Raw genomic sequence first — 10,902 nt, forward strand, 5'->3', positions numbered from 1 at the left:
TGGGAAAAGATGGGAAGGACGTGCCGACTGGCCCATCTACCACAACGTGAAACTTAGGTGATGCCATGTTACAGAAAGTAGAATAGAATTTTCGGGTGTGCAGGCTGATAGCCAGAGAGTATAGAGATTAGTTGGACAATGCTGGGGCGGCCTTTAGTACTTGTCGAAAGCCTGAAAACTCATGACAAGGGGTATTCGAACGAGCTCTGGCCTGGCTTAGCTGAATAATGCAACGACACGCATGCACACTGCCTTCCGCATCCCTGTGCTATGATAGGTATTATGTCAATGAGCCATCCAAATATCAACATGAATGCATGATACCCATGGAACCCCACCACTACATCTTAGTTCGGGATGGCGAATGTTGTGTGCGACTAATCACAGCATGTATAGATCTTCGTCGGCGTGGGCGAGGGGTGGCTTTACATTTTGTTCTCCTGGAGCTGAAAACTTTATTTCTGGAAGCACGGGAAAAGACAACCATAGGACTTGACTTGTTGTGGCGCCCTATGGTGCGACGTGTCAGTCTCTGTGTGGCTGATTATGGGCTGGAATGTTGCGCTACTGCAAGAGTGGCTCGCTCCAGCCCGTGATGGAACAGCCCGCAGCCTGCACCCCGCACCTCTTCAGCTCTCCACACAAGTGCAAAGCTTGATTTCTTAAACTCCATAACACCTATATCACTGCATAAAGCAGTCGCATCGAGTTAGACCTTACCTTTTTTTCTTTCCGCTGTGCGCACGCTGGTCTGCAAGTCAGAAATTCGCAGCCATCATCTGACATGGATAGTGTAGGTCAATATCTTGGTGCATATGAATGGCTTTTGGCTTGCAGAAATGTGACCCGATACTCAGCCCCCATGGACCTTTGCGTCTAGTGAATAGGCCAGCCTAGAAAAGGTGCACTACAAGAAGGCATGATATCTCGACAGTCTTGAGAAAATCAACACCAGCTACCACTTCACAATCTTTTGCCATCAAAATTCGTCAAACGTTGAAAATTCCTGTCATTTATTGATACAAAATGACTGACAGCACCGTGACCACATGGACACCAACCTCCGAAGCTGAGATCAAAGCCAAAGAAGCGTTCGAGAGTCTCAGTGAATCAGTGGATCGTATTGTCTCCCGCAACGCTGTTGGAGAACCAGCCAGATTCATTCTTAACTCAAAGGGATATTTTGGTGAGTCATTGTATGTGTTTTTGTGTTTTTGTCTGACAAGGAAAAGCCGTCAAGGACTATGCAGAAACTGGCAAATCGTTTCCCACCACCGACGAAGAATTCGAGAAACAGATCAGTAAAAGTGCCTTTCATAAACTTACCGATGCGGATCCTGATATATACGCGGTACATATCTACACAATCACTCGTTAAACAATACTTACGTTTGCAACAGACGACTCGAAAGACAATGGTGAACATCGGCTCGAGCTGCTCTGATTTCGCTAAGAACCATCTTACCAGTCTCAGTAAGCTTTCCAGTCACACAACTCTATGATTGCGCCTGCTGATGATGCCTTGAAGTCAGTTGTGCACAGGACGCTATCCAATATAGCGACAACGCTACCACGTGGCTTTCTGGTATGGATAACGTAAACTTGCGTTCACAGTTGGAGATACTATTCAATGAGAAGTACACCTCCAAAGACACCCAGGATGATGCCTACAGAAATGCCTTGGAGATTGCAAACGCGTCGCTCAATGTACTCAAGAGTGAGGCTTTAGAGAAGAAAGAAGCAACAAAGAAGGTTCTTGAAGCACTGTTGCGTGTACGTCTCCCATATCCTTCACTGTCGTAGAGTATACGTCTAACAGTAATCCAGTTCCAAAATGAGACGATATCAAACCACAGTGACATGGAATACCTCGTCACCCAGTATGAGACGGGTCCAGTCAAGGCAAACAGTATCACCTCAGACCCGTTTCTGAAGTATTTGAATGCCGATCTGCAAGAGAAAAAGAATTCTCTGCTGGGTCTCATCACAGAACAGAACGACAAATACGAAGCCTGGGTATGTTCCACTCGAGAGAGTGAGATAAGTAAAGCTGACTCGTAAAAAGCAAATACATACAGGCGTCGCGTGCGGCTCAGTAGTGGTACCAATTATTGGATGGATCAGCATGGCTGTCAATACCGGATTCGCCATTGCGCGCCGCAATGAGTATGAGGAACTCGTCAAACAGGTCAACAAAGCCAAGACAGACAACCAAGAAGAAACTGATCTGATCGAGTACGTCAGTAAAATGGTAACACAAGGCAAAGGTATAGAGAAAAAGATGGAAGCTGCTGTCGCCGCAATGCAAGAGCTGCACGATCTATTCTCCAACCAGTCAGAGTGCTTTGACAAGGTTGCGACTTACCTCTCAGGGATGCAGGCGGGCGTCAAGTTGGACAGTCTCACGAGCAGAAAATTATTCGTCATGAACTCCATGACATCCGCACTCAAAAAGCTCAAAGATGTAAGCTCCGCTATCGTCGAATAAGTAAAAAAGTGCTGACATGCTGGACTTGTAGCTGAAACAGGTTGCACAAGAATTTGTCACTAATGCTGTTCATTCCATCGATCTTACTAAGAAAGAATGACCGGTACGCGGACGATGCCGCTAGTGGGGTCATGGGTTCTTACACTGTTGTATTGATTCGCTTGATGGCTCGCTGTCACGATGTTCCATCACCACAGGATTCCAGCCACAGACTGGTAAGCCACCAGGAACCCTTCGGGGTACCGTCGGCTCACACCAGCCACAATCACGTGACGTAGGTATATATCATCCCTCTGAGAGGCTTGATAGCTCCTCAAGGATTCGTCTCAATACAAGCCTATACCGATATCTCAGTGCCTGCCCAACTACTCCTCACACTCGCAGACATACTAGTCTTGACATTGCAGCTCTTCAGATGTTGAAATATAAAGTTTAAGCTTACATTTTCATACCTATTATACTTCCCTTCTACCAAATCCCCACATCCGTATGAAAATCCTCGAACTTATACTCTTAATTATGCCCCCTCGCTAAGGCGTCTTATATATACTCTTAAGTATACTTTTTTACTTAATGTACTATTATAGGCTAGGTCCCTAGTAGGGTACTATAAGGAGCCGAAAGATACTATATTACTTATAGAATAGAGATATACTTAGTGTCACGAGATGCTACGAGCACGTGTTTAAGAGCTTACTAGAAGCGTTAGTTGTGGCTACGTACGATATCTGGTGTAATACAAGACGTTGCGTAAGGAAACAGAATCAGCATGTACAGGCGGTGAGAAGTTATCGATGGGGGCCGTGCGCATGGCGCTAGGCCCGGCCGGCCAATCAGCAGAATCCTGGTGCTTGGCGGAGCACTCGGATTCTGTAGCGCGTTCAGTGTCAAGGGAACCACGGTGGTTACCGTGACACTTAGCTATAAAGACTATATATATTAGTTAGCTGGATACCCCAGGGTTAGTGTCGAAAAGCTGGCCCGTGCGTAGGGTTATGATGATGATGATGATGATTCCATTAAAGTCCTTTTTCAGCCAAAGGCTATGCAAGACTGTGGCGTAAGCCGTTCTATGTAGCGTTTATATATATAACGTAGGTCACAAGCGAGTGGAACCTTCAAGCGAGTGGAACCTTTTTGCCAAGACCTAACCAAACCTGCAACTACGCACTACTATGCAGCACCGTTAAGAACAGTAATTAATATTCGTAGTAGCCTAATTTATTTAGAAATATCTACTACATCCTACGTACATGTGCGCGAGTTGTGTCCTACCTCGCCGCAGCGTCCACAGCGTCTTTGAGACGATTCGCCTACTTTAACGCGCGCCTTCTTCTTTGCCTTCTTCCCATCGCTGCGCGCCCTAAACTCCTTTAGAGTTGTTAGTCGAAGACCTTCCTCTACTACAAGGGTCCCCTCCTTCTGTACTCGCTTTCTTTTATACGATTTACGTCGCGTGGCAGCCTCGTTAGCTGCTTCAAGCTCAGCGATACGCTTTTGCGACAACACTAAAGCATGCGCCATCATCTCTGCGCCTTTAGAGAGGCTTTTCACCGCCTCAACCATCGAAGTAGGCGAGCTATCTACATGCCTCTGAAACCTCTCGAGAACTAGCTTCGTTTGAGACCCTAGTTCTACGGTATTGCTTGGGGTTTGCGACTGCCAGGGACCGTCCTCGACGGTGGGTAACGGTGGAGTACGCAGGCGGACGTCGAGCGTCGATATAACAGCCTCTGGATCGAATGGAACTAAGCCAGCGCCTCGAAAGCCTCCTAGGATATTGCTTCTGTAATAGAGGCCTTGTAGGCGGCAATAAAGCACGGTAAGAACTCTGTTTTCGTGATGTGGGTGATCTTGTTGCGCATCAGCTTCTCGGCTTGGCACCCATACGCCTTCTTAGCGGCGCAAAACAGCCAACGTCAAGCGGCTGCAGTAGGTGCGAGGAGTGTGGAGGCATACAGAGGGTGATAATCTTCTTCTCCTCGCAGAGCTGGTGGAAATCGATCGAGCTGTGGCTCTCGTGACCGTCGAGAACTAGCAGGCGGTGGCTGCCAACAACCCTCCCCTTTGTATGCCTGTCAAAGTGCTCTAGCCACTCGATACCAAGCTTGTTTGTCGTCCAGCCGTTCTCAGAGACTGCAATTACCCAGTCTCGAGGCAGGCTCTCCTCCTTGTACCAGGCGGAGAGGTGGTGCTTGCCTTGGAAGATGATGAAGGGTGGAATCGCCCACCCCGTCGCGTTCATGCCCTGGATAGCTGTAACCCACTCCCGGTTGCCCTGCTGCACTGTCTTTGGCCGTCCTCGACGGTCTGCTGCTGTGACTACCGCGCCAGTCGATATCACGCCCATCATGAAGCCAGTCTCATCAAAGTTGTACGTGTCTTCGTCCTAGATGCCGTACTTAGCCTTCGTATTCTGTACTAGGCGGAACCAGCCTTGTATAACCTCAGGATCCTCGCAGAGGGCTCTACTATAGTCGTACTTTCGATTGAACTTGACTTTGAGCTTAGGGCGACGCTTTACAAAGTTTGCAGCCCACCTCTTGCCAACTGGCTTCTGATTGCGGATCTTAAGCAAAGAATTAGCCATCTCTTCAACGTCAGCAAGCCTAGGCGGATATCCTTGCTCTATTAGCTTAAGAACATGCCTAATAATCGCTACCTCTTTAGATCCTCGAAGAGCCATTGATTTAGGCTCACAATCGCGTCGATAGGGCGTTCCAGCGAGTCGTCTTCGTAGTGTGCTTTCAGAGACGTTGTAGGTAGCTGCAGCGCGTCGCGGCTTAAATGTCGCGTCTTGTTGGATAGCCTGCAAGGCAAGCTGTATATTTCTTTCGTTTGAGGTCTTTCTAACATTGTTGCGTTGAGACATTACAGGTAGGCTTCAAGTTTGGTTGGGTCTTGGCAAAAAGGTTCCACTCGCTTGAAGGTTCCACTCGCTTGTGACCTACGTTATATGGTTTTCTTTAGTGCTGTACAGTATGGGGGGTGTTTGGCGTGTTCCTATAGTAGCTAGCGAGTCGCTGCTATAGGCGCTAGTGCTAAAGAGCAGTTTGGACAGTAGGAAGAGATGTAACAGCGGGCTCTTTTAGTCCTGTGTATAAGACGCAGGTGTAGAGAGCTGTTATAAGCTAGTCTAGCTCTCTTCTTTGCTTCTAGGTCGTTATTGTAGGCTGTGCTAGCTGCCTTCTTGTATGTTGCTCGTGCAGGTACTGCGGAGCGCTTAGATATAGGAGGTCGGTATATCGAGTCGTTTAGGAGATTTCGGTGTAGGTAGACAGCTAGGTACCCAGCTAGGAAGCCTAGCTGTCGTTCTGTTGTGTGTGTTCGGTATAGGGGGTCGGTATATCGAGTCTTTGGGGTCGTTCGGTATTATAGACGTCTAGATATATAGGTCGATTGTTTCACTACGACAATAGACCTATATACCTAAGGAAGAGCCGTTGCTCTGTCGATTTCGTGTGTAGGAGGCCTTCGATCGAACATCTAGGATCAGTTGGCGCACGGACTATTTGCAGAGTTTTCTAGGTCAACAACTCCTAAATAACTGCAATAGCCTGCGCGCCCGCCACAACGCCTGCGACAACAAAGTAGGCGTTGGAAACTGATCCTAGGAAGGCATTCAATGGATTGGAGACGAGAAAAGAGGCTAACCAGACCTTTCGCTCGCCTCGAAATGTTGGTGTTCGATGGTCTAGTCCGGTTCTATCGCTGCTCTATTGCTCCTTAAGTAACGTCCTTCTCTAGTCTTTCTTTAGTTAGCTATTAGAGGCTCGTATAGTAGCTATATAAGAGAGCCAGTCATCTAGGGCTTTTAAATCTTTAACGTACGTAGCTAGTTCCTAGCTGCCCTCGTCGTAGCCCTTCTATAAAATAAAATATTAGATTTCCCCATTTCTTGTCCTCTCATTCGTGATGCTATGCACTCTCCACTCGAAATGGTCTTCATCTTCGTCTTGTTCTCGTACGACGATAGCTGCGGGGTTGCTATCGTCTGTTTGTTGTGATAGTAGTGGGCCGTTCGCCGCTAGACGAAGTTTATCGACGTAAAAAGTTTTCGTCTTCTATAGCACTGCTAGCTCTATCTAGTATAGGTCTCGTACACGCGATACTTAGAATTTAGTATTCTTCTAATCTAGTTTCTGTTAAGATTCGTACTAGGCTGATATGTATCAGCTGTTGGAATCGGTGGTGATCGATAGATTCTAGTGCTGGATAATTGGACTGTATCGGCTAGGGGAGAGGAGTAGATATCAACGACTAATTGATTGATCTTGATCAGATTCGCGTGACCGTTCTTCTCTGATCAGACACTTCGTACTGCTCTGCTCTTCTATCTACTTGCTAAGCTACTACTATATATATTGACTGGATTAGATTCTAGAACAATCTCTCTTATAGCAGCTTGCGTAATCTTGAAGTCATAGATAGTTAAGTGTTAATCGATTAATCACAGCTATTAATCACGGCTTTGATATCGATCGTGGATTGGAGATCAGCTGAGTAGCTTATATCTCCAACACGCCCCCTTAAGCTAGGAAGCTTGAATCTGTCTTACTTGATTAATATCGACTAGATTTGATCTAGCGATAAAATCGCGGATTTTGTCAGCGCTTACTGCCTTAGTGAGACAGTCGGCCAATAGACAGCTGGTGTTTTGGTAGATCAGTTGGATCTGTTTTGCCTCTACCTTCTCGCGCACAAAGTAGTATTGTATGTCGATATGCTTTGTCCTGGCATGGTAGGTAGGATTTTTGGTCAGTTGGATCGCACTCTGGCTGTCCGAGTTGATCGTAGTAGCTGATTGATCGTCGAGTAGAATAGGATATAGAGCTTTGATCTCTTGGATGAACTGCTTGAGATATATGCTCTGTTTGACTGCCTCGCGATAAGCCATAAATTCAGCTTCAGCGCTTGAAAGTGCTACTGTTGGCTGTAGCTTTGAGATCCATGAAATTGCACCGCTGTTCTTGTTTGATTGAAGCAGAAATAGATATCCAGTCGTGGATCGTCTGCTGTCAAAATCGCCCCCCCCCAATCTGCATCAGTTGATCCAGTCAGTTTGATCGTTGCTAGGCTAATTAGTGCAGATTGCTCGTTTTTGGAGCTGTTCTTTGTATCAGCATCAAGCTGATATAGTAGTCCTAGTTGTTTTGTCTGAGATAGATATCCCCATAGATAATCTAGACTACTGAAATGCTCAGTGCTTGGATTAGACATGAATCGTGATAGCAGATTGATTGCTTGTGTGATGTCCGGCCTAGTAAAAGTTAACAAGTAGATAAGCGATCCGATCTGTTGCTGGTAGTTATTGATCGCTTCTGGTGTCGCTGTCTGATCGTTTTTGCAGAGTTTGATGTTCTGCTGAAGTGGTGTTTTTCTTGGCTTTATCTCTTGCTTATTGAATCTAGCAAGTAGCCTTTAGGAGTAGTTTTCTTAGGTGATATAGATCGATCGATCAGATCTATTTACTTGGACTCCAAGAAATTCAGATACATCGCCCATATTTTTGATCTCAAGATTAGAGATCGTGGAAAGATTATTGAACAATTTGTCGATATTTTGCTCGTCTTCTCCAAAGATGAGCAAATCGTCCACATGAGTAGCGATTATGATTTTTTGCTCGGTATTGATATAGGTGGCTGTATCGATCGACAGTGGTCGAAAATTCAGCTGGCTGAGCAGGCTTGATAGCAGCTTTTGCCACTGTCTGCCGGCTTGTTTTAGTCCATACAAAGCCTTGTTGAGTAGGCAGACATGATTAGGATGTTGTGGATCATGAAATCCTTCTGGCTGCTCGATATATATCGTCGCATCGATCAAGGCATTTGGGAAGGCTTGTTTGATATCCCAGCTCTTGATACACCAGTTTTGAGCTGCAGAGACTGCTAGTAGTAGTCTGATCAAGTCAGGCCTAGTTGTATTAGCAAAAGTCTCGTAGTAATTGACGCCATGCTCTTGTTGAAAGCCTTTAGCTACCCATCGAGCTTTGAAGATAAAATCGCCATTTTGCTGGTATTTCTTATTAAGTACCCAGCGGCCTTTGAGCACTTTCTTATTGGACGGTCTTTGGACGAGCGTCCAGGTGCTGTTTTTCTGTAATTGATTAAGCTCTTTTTGCATTGCTGATATATACTGCTGACTGTTTTCATGTCGCAGCACTTGATCATAGTTTTTGGGATCGGTGATATCCTTTGAAGTAAACATGACTTCTTCTAGGATAATGTCCTCAGCTGATTGTTCTGTTTCGGTCTGATTAGTCAATAGAGCTATTTCTGTTGATTTTGCTCTCTTTTGGATCAGAACAATTGGATTTCTGCCAGTTACTCTTATAGAGTTGTTTGGCTGATCGTTTGACTTCTGGGCTTGGACAGCGATCTGATCGGTATTCTGATCCATATTTGGATCGATATCCTGATCAGTATCCATTTGAAGTTCTTCGTCAGGAGTTTGATCATTAAATACTCCTTCAAGTATTTGGACGTCTCGAGCAGTTGTGACTTTGTTAGCTTTGAGATCAATCAGCCGATATAGATTCTTGCTGATATATCCAACTAGATAGTATTGCTGGACTCGTGGATCTAGCTTGCCAATAAATTCCTTTAGCTCTTTGCGATATGCTAGTGATCCCCAGATTCTGATATTGCTAACGTCCGGTTTGCGCCCATATTTGGCTTCATATGGTGTCTTGAAGCCAATCGAGCTGTGCGGAGTTCTGTTGTACAGGTATACTGCCGCATTCAGTGCTTCTGCCCAGAGTCTGTTAGGCATTTTGGCATCAAATAAAAGAGCTCTGATCTTATCAAACAGTGTTCGATTGATCCTTTCGGCTCCGCCTTTGCCTTCTAACCCAGGGCGTTAAGTCGACTCAGCCCTAACCCAGGGCGTTAAGTCGACTCAGCCCTAACCCAGGGCGTTAAGTCGACTCAGCCCTATCCCAGGGCGCTATTTGGGATCAGCCCTGACCCCAGATAATCTAGTGCTGCAATATACACATTTACCTGCGTTGAATTCGTTACGGGGGGCTCGCCCCAGAAGACTTCGAGGTGCTGGACCAGTTAGGTTCCCATAGGTTAATAGCTCTAAAATTTAGATATGTTAATTAGCGCGTTAAGCTGCACGTTAACACCTATTTGCAGCCCTACAGCTATCCCAGGGCGGTACTTGGGATCAGCCCTATCCCAGGGCGGTACTTGGGATCAGCCCTGACCCCGGATAATCTGGTGCTGCAATATACACCTTTGCCTGCGTATAGTGCGTCACGGGGGCTGGCCCCAGAAGAGTTTAAGGTGCTGGACCAGTTAGGTTCCTGTAGGCTAATAGCTCTATCATTAATGGGCGACGGGATTAACGGCTATAGCCCTTAATCCCCTAAGAAACCCTGAATGAGCGACCCTTAATCCCCTATCATTAATGGGCGACGGGATTAACGGCTATAGCCCTTAATCCCCTAAGAAACCCTGAATGAGCGACCCTTAATCCCCTAAATTCGAAAATGCAAAGGATTTAAGGCGTCTTAGGTCGCAAGATGCTGCAACTTTACACCCTGGTGCAGCAAGCTTAGGCGCGTCGATTGCACTTGCTTTAAAGATAATCCGACTGTTGTGGAGGGAGATATGTGATGAACAGTGTTGGGGTGGTCGTGTTCGTTAGGGTTAGCCGTGCGCGCAGTATCGCGCCGATAAGGGTTAGGGTTATAGGGCACAGCGCGTTAGGGTTAGATAGGGTTCGGGGTAAACACCAAAAAACAACGTCAATCGACGTACGCTAGATTACCGTAGCAACACCGCACACTCAGCAGGATCGTACAAGTTGCAGTAGCACCTACATAGCACGTAGCGCATTTATTTGTAGAACAGACATTAATAGCATGGATCAATTTTACGCCATATTTGAATACTTGCCCGCACATCGCATTGCCGTGTGCAAGTATTACTAACAGGGCATTGTAAAGTCCTAGCTAGAGGGCTATTTAAACAAACAACACTAAGAGTATGTTTGGGGGACACGGCAGAAGATTGTACAGGCAGTGCAGGAGGAGACGTCGTTGCAGCAGTGGGCCGCAACCCAGGATGAGGTTGTTTACCCCAGTCCAGACGCCGCGCCGTTGCCCTATTTGTCCGTGTACTATAACGGATTGCAGTGTTTGGCGTGCCCGTACATTAACCGCAGCATTAAGAGGATTTGGGATCATTGTAGAAGAGAACATAATTGGGAGGACTAGCGCTGGCTATTAGAAGACTATTAGCTAAGCACACAACCCGCGTGGAGGATAGTATCGTGCTAAAAACTGCACAGCAGGAGCAAGTTTGGCCGTTTGTTCCAGGTTAGTGAAGACGCAGCGGTCCCGCGCATAGGCGACAGCGTAGACATGGACGTAAGCCAGGCGATCGAGTCGTCGTTGAGTCAAGCCA

General features: G+C 46.5%; 2 protein-coding genes across 2 annotated transcripts; one reads left to right on the top strand and one right to left on the bottom strand.

The window, feature by feature from the left end:
• Positions 1 to 1,026: 1,026 nt before the first annotated feature.
• Positions 1,027 to 2,588, top strand: ALTATR162_LOCUS5 (uncharacterized protein; the record flags this gene model as incomplete). Its single annotated transcript, XM_043307598.1, has 7 exons — positions 1,027 to 1,186; positions 1,233 to 1,351; positions 1,401 to 1,473; positions 1,529 to 1,773; positions 1,828 to 2,016; positions 2,066 to 2,464; positions 2,520 to 2,588. 7 exons carry the CDS (start codon positions 1,027 to 1,029, stop codon positions 2,586 to 2,588), a joined length of 1,254 nt encoding a protein of 417 aa, XP_043163533.1.
• Positions 2,589 to 7,924: 5,336 nt separating this feature from the next.
• On the bottom strand, positions 7,925 to 9,259 carry ALTATR162_LOCUS6 (uncharacterized protein; the record flags this gene model as incomplete). The annotated part of the gene is made up of 1 exon (XM_043307599.1): positions 7,925 to 9,259. The coding sequence occupies one exon, from the start codon at positions 9,257 to 9,259 to the stop codon at positions 7,925 to 7,927; it is 1,335 nt and encodes a 444-aa protein (XP_043163534.1).
• Between the last annotated feature and the right edge of the window lie 1,643 nt (positions 9,260 to 10,902).

This window comes from Alternaria atra, assembly GCF_907166805.1.
Source record: "Alternaria atra isolate CS162 genome assembly, contig: 10, whole genome shotgun sequence".
Lineage (NCBI taxonomy): Eukaryota > Fungi > Ascomycota > Dothideomycetes > Pleosporales > Pleosporaceae > Alternaria > Alternaria atra.